Source organism: Narcine bancroftii, chromosome 3 (genome assembly GCF_036971445.1).
Source record: "Narcine bancroftii isolate sNarBan1 chromosome 3, sNarBan1.hap1, whole genome shotgun sequence".
Taxonomy (NCBI): Eukaryota; Metazoa; Chordata; class Chondrichthyes; order Torpediniformes; family Narcinidae; genus Narcine; species Narcine bancroftii.
Window position 1 is genome coordinate 81,214,649 of NC_091471.1, and position 14,009 is coordinate 81,228,657.

General features: G+C 38.5%; 1 protein-coding gene across 8 annotated transcripts in view; it reads right to left on the minus strand.

The window, feature by feature from the left end:
• Positions 1–130: 130 nt before the first annotated feature.
• Positions 131–14,009, minus strand: part of slc38a9 (solute carrier family 38 member 9) — an 85,234-nt gene continuing 71,355 nt past the window's right edge. For all 8 annotated transcript variants that reach the window (XM_069924378.1, XM_069924377.1, XM_069924381.1 and 5 more), the window contains 3 exons: positions 8,211–8,359; positions 3,773–3,862; positions 131–2,253 (listed from right to left, as the gene is read on the minus strand). In XM_069924378.1, the coding sequence (XP_069780479.1) occupies positions 2,088–2,253; positions 3,773–3,862; positions 8,211–8,359 (405 nt within the window). In that variant the 3' untranslated portion in view covers positions 131–2,087. The remainder of the gene's footprint in view (positions 2,254–3,772; positions 3,863–8,210; positions 8,360–14,009) is intronic.

Genomic DNA, 14,009 nt, shown 5'->3' on the forward strand with positions numbered 1-14,009 from the left:
TAACTGATTTAGCACAACAATTAAGCACAATATTTTAAAGGGGTAAAGTAACAACTGATTGGAAACATGAATTAATTTTGATATCAAAACAATTGTTTTTTTTTCCTGGAGAAAAAGGCAAGATGCATCATTATATTTATATCCAATTTTACATTTATTTTACATTTTTTTTACATTCTTTGCTGAAATAAGTTTTGCAATGTTATTTTATTATGTACATTTAGAAAATATTTTGTTTCATTGACTGAGCATATGGTATATAACAAAGCAAATTAATTTTAATAACAAAACAAAGAATAATGGACAATCAATAAATTCCAGTGTACTGCACCGAAAACAAAAGCAGTGGTTAAGAGGGAACAAACTTTGCACTTGCATTTCCAAAAAACCATGCACCAGTCTCTATAATTCTCATTCACAACACAGATATTATGGAGTAATACAACATATCCAGTTTACCAATCAATGAGATTAAATTCTTTAAGTATAAATTATCCTATTCTTTGAACTATATTAAATTAATTACACTATAGCACAATTCAAAATGAAGAATAAGAAATGATGTTGCAGAACTTTCTTGATCTACAAACATGACCCCTGCACTCTATCCAGTCATGTACCAGAATAATTCAACTGCTCCTGGGCCTGCCACCGAGTCCTACTAATGCTTTCGCTCAAATTAAGCATGACAAATTTTAAGTGGTAAAAGTGAGAATACGGAGGATTTCCATGAACACTACCAACAAATTCAAAATTATAGTCATTAAAATAACTCTCACATGGGTTGCAAATCCACACATTAAAGATAATTTCTAGAATAGACTTACTCCCGTGCACACAGTAGTACTAGACATTGCCGAGGAACTACTCGTCAAGTTTAAGATGATACAGCTGGAAAGTCAGATTTAGTGATGTGGAGAAAATATCAGTATTTCTTAAGATCTTAATGGCACTCCGTTACAATGTGAATTTTGTTTCAAAGATCATAGCTATTCTGCATCGCATACATAACCAAAGTCTAAATTATTGCAAGCTTTGTTCTACTTATTAAGTATGTAGTTCCAATCAATCTGCTAGTTTGAAAGCATTATCAATAAAACCACAAGGAATTCAGCTTTGTGTCAGCAATATTATCATCAGCCAAATGCAAACGCTTCCAACGTTTATCACCAATCTTGTGATCCAATATTTTAGTCTTACTTCTTTGGCACATGAAATTACAAGAGTCAAGACTTCTTCACATTAGATTTTATAGATTTTGCTGAAGTTATTAGGATTATTTAAATCATTGAAACAAAACAAAGTACAGCATTTGAAAGTAAACTTTTACATTTACAGCAAAACGAAAGAAAACGGATAACATTGCAAATCTTCAAATTTCCAAATGTTGATTGTGCAAACACATTCAGCCAAATAAGTGAGAGAAATCTGGTGCAGTAAAAGTGAGAATAAGGAGGGTTTCCACTAACACTAACTTCCATGCTCAACAGGATAGTTCATTAAAATGAAATGCACCTGAGTTCTGGCATCAGTAAATTAGACAGTTGCTGCAATCTAGTCATTCTTATGCATACCATACTAATTTAAACCAATAAATCAAATCTCTTCAATCCATTCAAATGCACCATAAGATAATGCTTCTATTTATACTAATATAACAAAGTACCACATGAAGTGATAAAAGATAACTATTTCAGAGCAATGGAATTTTTTTTTTCAATTCCCTTTGGCATTTATCCAGTGATGCCTTGTGGAAGGAGAAAGGAGGATTTAAAAACCAATAGCAAGTGTTTTTGATGTGATATGGATTAGTGACTTAACAATCTGTGTTTTATTGGGCTGAATGGAATCTTCTCCAGGTTGAAAAATGCCATGCTAATTAATTTATTGACAGTGATTTAATACCATAACCTCAAGCCTGCACAACCATAGGAAAAAAATTGGAATGAAGCCTAAATGGGAGAAATTGTCCCACTGCACTTGAACTGTCAGCATAATCAAATGTAGTATATAAAAGTTACACTTCTCTAAGAACAGCAATAATTCAATTAACAAGTCACCCAAGTTTATATTTCTTTTGACTAGTATCATATCAAGAACTGTGCAATCAGATTAACTGCACCAAGTACTATCAGAAAACTATGGAAAATTAGAGATGGCCAACTCAGCTGTCCTTTGCGATGAAGTGATATCATGTGAATAAGAGATGGATAAACAAATACAAAGGCAAGTCCACATGTTGCTCCTAAACACCTACATTAAAAGACAGACAGAATGATTCAAAGATTTGTTCCATTTTTCTCAGTTTTGTTGTGCACGTAATAAAACAAATTGCAGAAATCACCACAATGTGCACCCCCAAATTAAGAATCTGATTATGGCTGTTAGAGGTTTAAGTATTCCTGATCAAAAGAAGAAATGGGCAACAATAAGTGCATTAGTTTTAAAATCATAGTAACCTTGGAAGTTCCAACAAGGTAATTAATTATTACATAGTTTCAAAGTCATTGGTTTAAGCACTTTTAAAAGCAAAAGATGTTAAAAATTACTTTAAATTAATAGGGCTGTAAAAGTCATCTATTAGACAAAATTTAAATTTAGCAATTTGAGTTACAAATCTTAATTTTTAATTTTTTCTTTGGTTGCGTAGGAACGGGAATGAGATAGAAGTACCTATATTTCTACAGCATTGCCAACTTGTTATAGAATTATGGAATAGTGGCACAACTAACTGGTGGCAATTTGAATATTAAATCAATGCTGGCTCTTTGCAGAGTAATCTATTATGTCCCATTTCTTTCCTTTTGCTCCTAAGCACACGATTGCCAATTCTCTTCTGAAAGCCCAAATTTTAATTTATTCTGACAAAGGAGCCCTCACCCAATTAATCCGTATGTCTTTGTAACATGGAGGAAACTGGAGTATCCAAGGAAACTAGACACATGCAAACTCCTTACAGACAGCATCAGATTCAACCTGGGTTGTTGGCATTGTAATAGCGTTGTGCTAACTACGCCACCCTGCATTCTGCTTTATATTACAGATGCTATCAATATAATCATCACATCTAGACAATCATTGAGGACCAAAAGATTTTACGAAACTTAATTGTTTAAATTAAGACTTCAATCAAGAAAGCGCTTTCAGGTTTCTTATGAAAATGAAAAAAGCCATAGCATTGACACAAAAGTCATTTTAAATATAATAAAGCAAAGCAATATTGAGTTTTTGCAATAAAATTAGATAATTCCCTTCCATGGACAATGATTCTTTTCTGAACATGGCCTTAAGCTTTTCAGATGTAACTTTTCATAATCCCAAACACAATTGTTACCTTATAATTAACTTTTAAAGTTTCCTAACCCTCATTTCAACATTTTGTGCAATCTATAAAAACCAAATTTATAAGTAAAATATTTAGCATTTTAGTTTTTAATCTATTAAAATTAATTAAAAAAATGAAAATGCTGTACATTTGACAGGTGAAACCTTTTGAGGCATTCATTTTAATTTGATTTTCAGGATGAGTATGGGGCCAAACAAGTTACAGCATTAAAGCTTTATAATAATACCTATCAAAACTTAAGATTTACTTGCAATGACATACAATCTATAGGAACATCCCAATATTAGTGTAGAAAACATTTATTTCCTTTGATAAAGACTTGGAGCAATAGATATTTAAATCAATATTGAAATACTACCACTTAAAAGTTGCAAAAAAAATTGCTAAAATACAACTGAAATAAAAAGAAAAATAAGACACAATTACCTGATAATGCCACCTATATTGGGATAAAACCTTGCCACTAGGATTCCACTGCACACAATCACGATGTTTAGAATGAACACATGAGCAAAGCTAATGAAAAAAATTGAATAAAATGCAAAAGTTGAAAAGTGCATTATGTTATAGTGCAGGTTAGACAGACCAGTTGGTTATATTATTTCATTTCAAGACAACAGATATTGCTGAAGACCAAAGACAGCTCTGATATACCAGAATGGCACCATCTAGTGGATCTTTGTGTAGTTGCCCCTTTTGATATTATTGGCAACAGCAGATCACTTTGGCTACCTCATTCAGTATGGCAAGGAAAAAGACTGGATGAATGGTACTATTGTCAATGTAAACGGAAATAGAGTAACCAGTATGAGATCTATTTAAGAGTTTGATATCAGTAGGAAACAAAGTCCTTGAATCTGGGATTATCTCCAGCACATTTCTCTTTGAGTTTGATGTCAAAGCATCCTTCAAGAGAGTGAACCCTCACAAGGCATCAGATCCTGATGATGTACTTGTCAGGGTACTGAAAATCTGTGCCAACCAACAAGCTAGAACATTCATGGGAATTTTCCATCTCTCATTGCTGCAGTTGGAGTTTCCCACTTGCTTCAAAAGGATACCAATTATCCCAAGAAGAGCAGAGTGAGCTGCCTCAATAACTATTGCTCAGTAGCACTCACATCTACTGTGATGAAACACTTTGAGAGGCTGGTCATGGTCAGAATTAACATGTACCCAAGCAATGGTCTACACCCACTGCTATTCACCTACTGTCACAATCACTCTACAGCAGATGCAATATAACTGACTGTCCACTCAGCTCTGGATCACCTTGACAACAGCAACTCTTATATCCAGCTACAGCTCAGCCATCAACACCATCATTTTCTCAGTGCTGGTCAACAAGCTCCAAACCCTGGGCCTCTGTAAGTGGATCCTTGACTTCCTCATCGGAAGATCAGTCAAAACAAATTGGAAACATCTCCCACCTCAATGACCTCACAAATGCATGCTCTACTCACTCTATAACCATGACTGTGTGACCAGGCACAATTCAAATGCTATCTTCAAATTTGCTGATGACACCACAATTGTCGGCAGAATCACAGACTGCAACGAGGAAGCATGCAGAAGGGAGACAGATCAGCAACTGAGTGGTGACACAATAACAACCTTGCACTCAATGTTATCAAAACCAAGGAGATGATTGTGAAGTTTTGAAGGAAATCAGGAGAACACAAATCAGTTCTCATTAAGTGGTCAGCAGTGGAGAGTCAAGAACTTAAGTTCCTGGGTGACAACATCTTCTGAGGATCTGTCCTGGAGCCTCCACGTCGATGCAATCACGAAGAAAGCTTGGGAGCCGCTACACTTTATGAGGAATTTTGGTACATCATCAAAGACAAAAATTTCTACAGCCAGTATTCTGACTGGTTGTATCACAGTTTGGCATGGAGGTGCCTACACTCAGGAGAGGAAAAAACTCCAGAGGTTTGTTAACTCGGCCTGTAACATAATGGGCACCAGTCTTCACTCAATCGAGGCCACCCACAAGAGGCAGTTTCTTAAGAAAGTAGCCTCTATCCTCAAGGACCCTCACCACCCAGGACATGCCCTCTTCACTCTGCTATCATCGGGAAAAAGGTACATGAGCCTCAAGATGAGTACTTAGCAGCACAAAGGACAGCTTCTTCCACTCTGCCATCAGATGACTGAATGAACAATGAACCACAGACTCTACCTTACTTTGTCTCTTTTTCTTGCATTATATTATTTACTAGCAGGATAACAGGGGGTTGGAGCAGGGGGAGGGGCTGGTGGTTTTGGGGCTGGGTAGGGTAGCCAGATGTCCGGTTTTAGGTTGGACAGTCCAGCTTTTGGGCCCTCTGCCCGGTGCCATCTCGAGCTGGATGTTAATTTGTCCTCCATTATTAAATGGACCACCCCTACCCCACTTCCCCTGGTGTTATCAACCCCCTGGATGGTCCCCATCAACCCCTGGGGGGGTTTTACATCAACCACTTTGGAGACCTCTACCTTAAAGGTTAAATTCAATGTGGTCATGACAATCAGCATCAAATGTTTACCTCTACTGAATCTCCTTGGACATTTCTAGAGTGCTCCATATTGATTTGCATGGAGAACAGACAGACAAACATGCAAATATATATTAGATTTTGAAATGTGGTTTATAGAAATATTTGCACAGTAATGCTGGTGCAAAACAACAAATTTTGTGACATGTTCATGAAATAAATTCCGTTTTTTCTGATTCTGACATTTGTGTTGCACTTGAATCAGAGATTCATAACCTCAAACACATGCATCTTCAGCCTGATAGAAGGAAAGAGAAGAGAGGCTGAAGATTAAATATTAAATATTATAGCAGTTTCCGAGATAGCAGGAGAATTAGTCAAGGGAAGAGAGATTAGGTTTTCATGAAGGCCTGCGCTGTATCAAAGAGTTATCATACGAGAAGTGTTTGGCCTGTATTGGGTTAGCACCGTGCAGTTACAGTGCCAGTGACTTGGGTTTGAATCCAGTGCTGTCTAGAAAGAGTTTGTACATTCTCTGTGTCTGCGTGGGTTTCCTCCCACCCTTCAAAAACATACTGCGGGTGTAGGTCAATTGGGTGTAATTTTGCGGCACAGGCTTGTGGTTCAAAAGGGCCTGTTACCATGCTGTATGTCTCAATTAAAATTAAAAGGAGGGGGAATCTCATTGAAACATTTCAAATGTTGAAAGGTTGTTTCCTATATTGGGAGTGTCTAGGACAAGAGGGCACAACTCCAAGTTTAAAGGGTGTCCGCTCACAACAGAGATGTGTAGAAATTTCTTCAGCCAGAGGGTGGTAAATCTGTGGAATTTGTCACCACAAGCTCAGGTCATGAAAACCAAGAGGCCAGGTCAGTAGGTGTATTCAAGGAAGAGATTGATAGTTTCATGATTAGCCAGAGCATCAAAGATTATGGGGAGGAGGCTAGCCAGTGGGGCTGAGTGGGAAAATGGATCAGCTCATGATTAAATGGGAGGATAGGCTGAATAGCCTATTTCTGCTCCAATGTCTTACAGCCTTATTGCATTTACTAGTCTCTACATTTTTTTGTGGACTTAGAGCAGTTCCCATACCAGAGTATGAGGACACCAATACCCCTGGGAATAAAGTCCTCCAAAAGGTAGTGGACACAGGCAAAACTCTTCCCACTATCAAAAACATCTACAGGGAATGCTGCCATCGGGGAGCAGTAGCAATCATCAAGCACACGATCTGTCCTTGCTGGTACCAGCAGGATAAAGATATGGGTGCCACAAGGCTCGAACAATCAGGTTCAGGAACAGCTGCTACCCCTCCAACATCAGACTCCTCAACAACGAACTCAATCATGGACACATTTAAGGATTCTTACCATTGTACTTTATTCATTATTTTTTGCACTACCAATAAGTTGTAATTCCACCTTGCCCACAGGAAAAAGAATCTTAGAGTTGTATGTGTCATGTATATACCCTGAAAATAAATCTGAAATCTAAACATTGGTAGGAATGTAAAACTTGGGGCATAACAAATTTCCTCTAACTTCTAAGAAAGTAATCTCTGGTACACTTTCTTGATTGTAACATCAACATAGCCTAAAATGGATGAGAGGGGGGGTGGGGGTGGCTTGGGAGGAGGGAGGGGGGGGGGAGAAAAAGTCACTGTATATGTGTGAAAAAGAAAAAGTGTATATCATGGCTAATGTGATTTATGGTGTGAAAAATTAAAAAAATTAAAAAAAAACATAATTAGACATAGTTAGTTATATGTTTGGCTCTCTGCTATCTACACCATTGATGTGTGCTCTTCTCCATTTCCTGAAATCAATGACCAGCAACTTTGTATTGCTGACATAGAGGGAGAGATTGTTACCTTGACACCATACCACCAGACTATCTCCTTCATCTCTTTGCCTGATATCCAGCCTTTGAACTATGTAAAACTTGGCAACACTTAATTTTGAGCAAAGGGGTGTTATTGGTGCTCTACAAAACATGTATGGATCACATCTTTTTACTTCAGAGGTTGCATTTCTGACAAATATCGGTCATTACTCTTTTTCATCTTTTCATTCAAACTTTCCCATTTTTGGTTTAAATGCTTTTCCTACTGCAACACCTCCATGGATTAGAAACCTAGCAAATAATTAATTAATTGTAGTAAAATTGAAGCTGAAAATGTAGGAGTCAATTTGAAAATTAATATCATTCTCAGGAAATATGGCAGCACTTAATTCTGGCCTTAACTCATGCAAGTCTGTGATTGGTATACTGCATCACCTGATCAGGTTACAAATACATTTTCAGAAATAATCTCACAAAACTCAAATTAGAAAGTTTCTGAGATGTATCAATACAATGATGAGAAAAATGTTAAATAAATTCAAACCTGGGATACACTTTTCCAAAAAACTGTCCAAATAATTGTGCTCTTATCAGGTAGCCCAACAATGGAAAAACAGTGGTCATCTGAAACAGTAGGAAGACTCGGGAAATGAAGGCAGTGATATCATTGCTTGGCAGATTATCCAAAAAGTTCTGGAAAACATTAAGGAAAGGTTTCAGAAATGCAACACAATGTTGTCAAGAAGTTGAGAAGGATGCAGGAATTCAAAATACGAACTGAAAAATTCAACAACTTCTCAGAAAAAAGAAAATGTCAACATCCATGTAATCTAAACATCAGAGCCCAATTAACATTGTCTGGATTATTTTACCAAACCAATACATCCCAGATACAGAGGGCCATACAGAATGACTCCAAATAAGATGCCTCCAGGCTTCAGGCAACCAATCGCAACATCATTTCACCAGAACATCACAGTATTTGAAGCGTGCAATTGCCTCGAGAAAAGTGTTTCTGATAGAAATATGCAAAATTTGCTAAAATAAATTTAAATACAAGATAAAATTATCATAAATAATTAAAAGCATCGACTAAAATTAAATGTGACATACAACTTCACATTTTCTCTCCAGAAAATCAGCAACTTTATTTATAGATCTTTCATAAGCCATTCCTGGTATAGAAATGAGGGACTAAATGAACAGCCCACCTCCTATCAACTGAATCAGTGGTTCAAGGAATCAAACAGATTAGGGGTGGGGGTAAAGAGAGGTGGGGTGAAATATGCCAGTATCTGACCTCTGCATTTCAACACTTGCAGTTGAGGCTGGAGACAAAACAGGCAATCCTTGCTTCACAGTGGGGTTACGTTCCTCGAAAACAGCCCATGTTGAGAGATGTTGATTTGCTCACAATCTCCACATTTTCCCTCCCCCAACCCCAATAATTTCTGAGAGAGCAAATTTCATATAGAAATTCACATTTTCAGGTAGTGATTTCTGAATTCAAAAAGGCAAATTTTCGTAACCCAAATGGCTAAAATGGGGTCACGTATGCAATTACAATGTAGTTAGCTATTGGACATGTTATAGTCCAGTGATGAAAAAGGAGAATTTGAAAAGATAAATGCAGTGATCAGTGGGCAATCACCATAATATATTTGGTGAGCTAATCCCAGACAAACAGTTGCATTATCACAATTCTCCAAGCATGGGGAGATGGCTGAATGACAACAGACAAGGATCTGAACATTTTAGTGAATGACTAAGGGAAAAACCACCATCATACACAAATATTGTTCTGATGAAAGGTCATTGACCTGAATATGGACACTTTCCTTCCCATAGATGGTGTCTGATCTGCTGAGTTCTTTTTATTTGCAAAAGTCTAGGAATATGAGAGATGTTAGATAGATTGACCAGATCCTTATGAAGGATAAAGACAATATGGTCAGATACGTTATCAACAAGTTGACATATAATCATTCCATCCTTGTTAAGCATTATATTATAATACAATAACAGATGTAAACAACCACTAAGCAGATCCAGGCTCTAATTTATTCACAGCAGTGACCATACACTGGTCAAAAGCACCATTAAGATATGCCTTCCTCTCCTTCATTTTCAAAATCATAACCTACTTAAAAATTATACTTGACTAATCTTCAATTTGTTAATCCTCTCAAAGATGCTCAAATATTTGGTTGCTCCCAACAATCTTGTTTTTTTGGATCCAACCAACAATATCAAGTTTGTAGCCCTCCAATAATATGCCCAAACATTCTCTTGCTGACCATTAGTTATATCTTCTCGTTCTTTCTCTGGTCTATGACAAGGTAAACAATACCTTCTTCCACTAAAATGTTTGAAATTAACTACCAGTAGGCAAAGAATTAATGTTGTGGAAAAGTCAATTGGTTTGAGTAAAAGCCTTTTCAAGTGTTCTTTTCCCCTTCTCACTGGCAAATTCAAGTATGAATTTGTGGACATGTATCAGCACAATATTAAAAAGGTCAGGATTTATACCAATTTTCATGATGCTAAACTCGGCTTCCATTATCTCAGTTTCTATGCCCACATCTTCCAACAGGATTCTCCATCCCCTAATGAAGACCCCTTCAGCTACCTCAGCCTTCTTCCTCTTGGGATACCATATCCTGGCCGTCTGCCTGTTTTGGATTTTTACTTTCCAACGTCACCAAGACATAACCATCTCGACCACCAATCCCCTACTTATTCTTATCTCACTCTCTTGGAGCACTCCACCCTCCACTTTCTTGGCACCAATCCTCATCTCACGATCAAACCAACAGACAAGCTTGGTGCAGTTGTGATCTGGTGCACTACTTCGCAAAGCCAGACAACAACTCTCAGACACCTTGTCTTACCTCTTCCACAGGACCCCACCCTTACTTCACATGCCCTCCGTTAATTTAACAACTTCCAATTCCCTGAACTCAACAACCCAATTTTTACTCTGGACATCCAATCTCTAATTCTAAATCGATACCTCCCTCACCCCATACCAAAAGTCTCAAAGCCCTTCATTTCTTTCTTTTTGAGGCTGTTTGGGTGGAATTGAGGGGTGAAGGAGACATGAGGGTGCTAATAGGGCTGTATTACAGACCACCAAATAGGTCAAGAAAACTAGAGGAACAAATGTGTAGAGAGATAACGTATATGTGTGAGAATCATAAGGTAGTGATCATGGGAGATTTTAACTTCCCTCACATTGATTGGGATACCCATACAGTTAGAAGGCTGGATGGGCTAGAATTCGTTAAATGTGCTCAAGATTGTTTTCTAAATCAATTAGTAGAAGAACTGACTCGGGACAGTGTAATACTGGATCTCCTGTTAGGGAATGAGCTAGGTCAGGTATCAGACATTAATGTTGGAGATACAATTGGTTCTGTTAGTTTTAAGGTAGTTTTAGGGAGGAGTAAGGAGGGGCCTAAAGTTGAGGTTCTGGATTGGAGAAGAGTAAATTTCGAAGGAATAAGAAGGGATTTGGGGAGTATTGAGGGGGACAGGATATTTTCAGGTGAGGGTGTAAATGAGAAATGGAGGATATTCAAAAAAGAAATTTTGAGGGTACAGAGTAGTTATGTCCCAGTGCGAATCAAAGGAAAGGCTGGAAGTCATAGGGAGGCTTGGTTTTCGAGGAATATTGGAAATTTGGTTAGGAGAAAAAGGGAGGTGTACAAGAGGTATAAAGAACAGAGAGCTGACAATTTGAAGGAGGACTACAAGGAGTGTAGAAGGAATCTTAAGAAAGAAATTAGAAAGGCCAAAAAAAGGCACGAAGAGGCTTTGGCAGACAGAGTAAAAATAAATCCAAAGGGTTTCTATAAGTATATTAAAAGTAAAAGATTAGTGAGGGATAAAATTGGACCCCTTGTAGATAGTGAGGGTAGGCTGAGTGAGAAGTCAGAGGAAATGGGGGAAATTTTGAATGATTTCTTTGCCTCGGTATTCACTAGGGAAAAAAATATTGAACCAGTTGAGGTAAAGAAAAATAGTGGGGAGGTAATGAAGCATATAAGGATAACCGAGGAGGTAGTGATGGCTGTGTTAAAAAAGATAAAGGTGGATAAATCTCCGGGACCAGACAAAATATTCCCAAGGACACTCAGGGAAGCTAGTGGACAGATAGTGGGGCCATTAACAGAGATATTTAGAATGTCACTGGCCACGGGGGTAGTGCCAAAGGATTGGAGGGTGGCGCATGTGGTTCCGCTGTTTAAGAAAGGGTCTAAATGTAAACCTGGGAATTATAGGCCCGTGAGTCTGACGTCTGTGGTGGGCAAGTTGATGGAAAGTGTTCTGAGGGATGGTAGTTACAATTATTTGGAGGTACAGGGATTGCTAGGGAGTAATCAGCATGGTTTTGTCAGGGGTAGATCATGCTTGACAAACCTGTTTGAGTTTTTTGAGGGGGTTACAAAAAAGGTTGATGAAGGGAAAGCTGTGGATGTTGTCTATTTAGACTTTAGTAAAGCTTTTGACAAAGTTCCCCACAGGAGGTTAGGAAAAAAGGTGGAGGCATTAGGTATAAATGAGGAGGTAGTGAAATGGATTCAGCAATGGTTGGATGGGAGGTGTCAGAGAGTAGTGGTGGAAAATTGTTTGTCCAATTGGAGGCCAGTGACTAGTGGAGTTCCTCAGGGATCGGTCCTCGGTCCACTATTGTTTGTTATATATATTAATGATCTGGAAGTAGGGGTGGAGAATTGGATAAGCAAGTTTGCGGATGATACAAAGATTGGTGGTGTTGTGGACAGTGAGGAAGATTACTGTAGATTAAAAGGTGATTTAGGAAGGCTGGAGGTGTGGGCTGAGAAATGGCTGATGGAATTTAATACATATAAGTGTGAGGTGTTACATTTTGGAAAGGCAAATCTAAATAGGTCATATGCATTAAATGGTAGGCTATTGAGATGTGCAGAGCAACAAAGGGATTTAGGAGTTGTGGTAAATAGTACCCTCAAGGCTGATACTCAGGTAGATGGTGTGGTGAAGAAGGCATTTGGAATGTTGGCCTTCATAAATCGGAGTATTGAATTCAAGAGTAGGGAGGTTATGATGAAATTGTACAAGGCATTGGTGAGGCCAAATTTGGAGTACTGTGTACAGTTTTGGTCACCAAATTATAGGAGAGATATAAACAAAATAGAGAGAGTGCAGAGAAGGTTCACGAGAATGTTGACAGGATTTCAAGGTTTGAGTTACAGGGAAAGGTTGTGCAGACTGGGGCTTTTTTCTCTGGAGCGTAGAAGATTGAGAGGGGACTTGATGGAGGTGTTTAAGATTTTAAAAGGGACAGACAGAGTAAACGTGGATAGGCTTTTTCAATTAAGAGTGGGGGAGATTCAAACTAGAGGGCATGGTTTAAGATTGAAGGGGGAAAATTATAAGGGGAACATGAGGGGAAATTTCTTTACACAAAGGGTGGTGGGGATGTGGAATGAGCTTCCAACAGACGTGGTCGAGGCGGGACCATTGGTTACATTTAAGGAAAGACTAGATAGTTACATGGATAGGAGAGGACTGGAGGGGTATGGACCGGGTGCTGGTCAGTGGGACTAGGAGGGTGGGGATTTGTTACGGCATGGACTAGTAGGGCCGAACCTGCCTATTCTGTGCTGTAAGTGGTTATATGGTTATATGAACAGACCAAACCAGTCTGCCTCCACCACCCGCCTCCACCACCATCCTCCTCTACCAAGCAGAACTTGTCTTTGCCCTCAATAACTTCTCTTTTGACTCATTTCACTTTCATGAAGTCTAAGTGGTAGCCCCAGGTACCCACATGGCTACATGAAACAATCTATTCTACAAGCCTACACAGGGAAGGCTCCACAACTCTTTCTCCGCTACATTGACAACTGCATTGGTGCTTCCGCATGCCATTATGGGCTCATCTACTTTATCCACTTTGCTGCTAACTTTCACCTCAATCTTAAATTCACTTCGTCCATCTACCCCACACTCCCTTTCTAAATCTCCCTGCCTCCATCTCAGGAGATAAACTTTCAATAGACATTTTCCACAAACCCACCAAATCCCATGGTTAACTCAACTACTCCCTGTGAAGATTCTATTCCTTTCTCTCAATTGCATCTGCTCCCACGATGAGGTATTCCATTCCAGATCATTTGAGATGTCCTCCTTCAAAAAACATGGCTTCTCCTCTACCGCCATCAACTCAGCCCTTGCCCACACTTTCTCTATTTCTCGTCCTGACTCCTTCACCCCTAGATGCAATGACGATTATCCTTATCCTCACCTACCACTCCACTAGCATCCACCACAATTTCCACTATCTACTACGTGATCC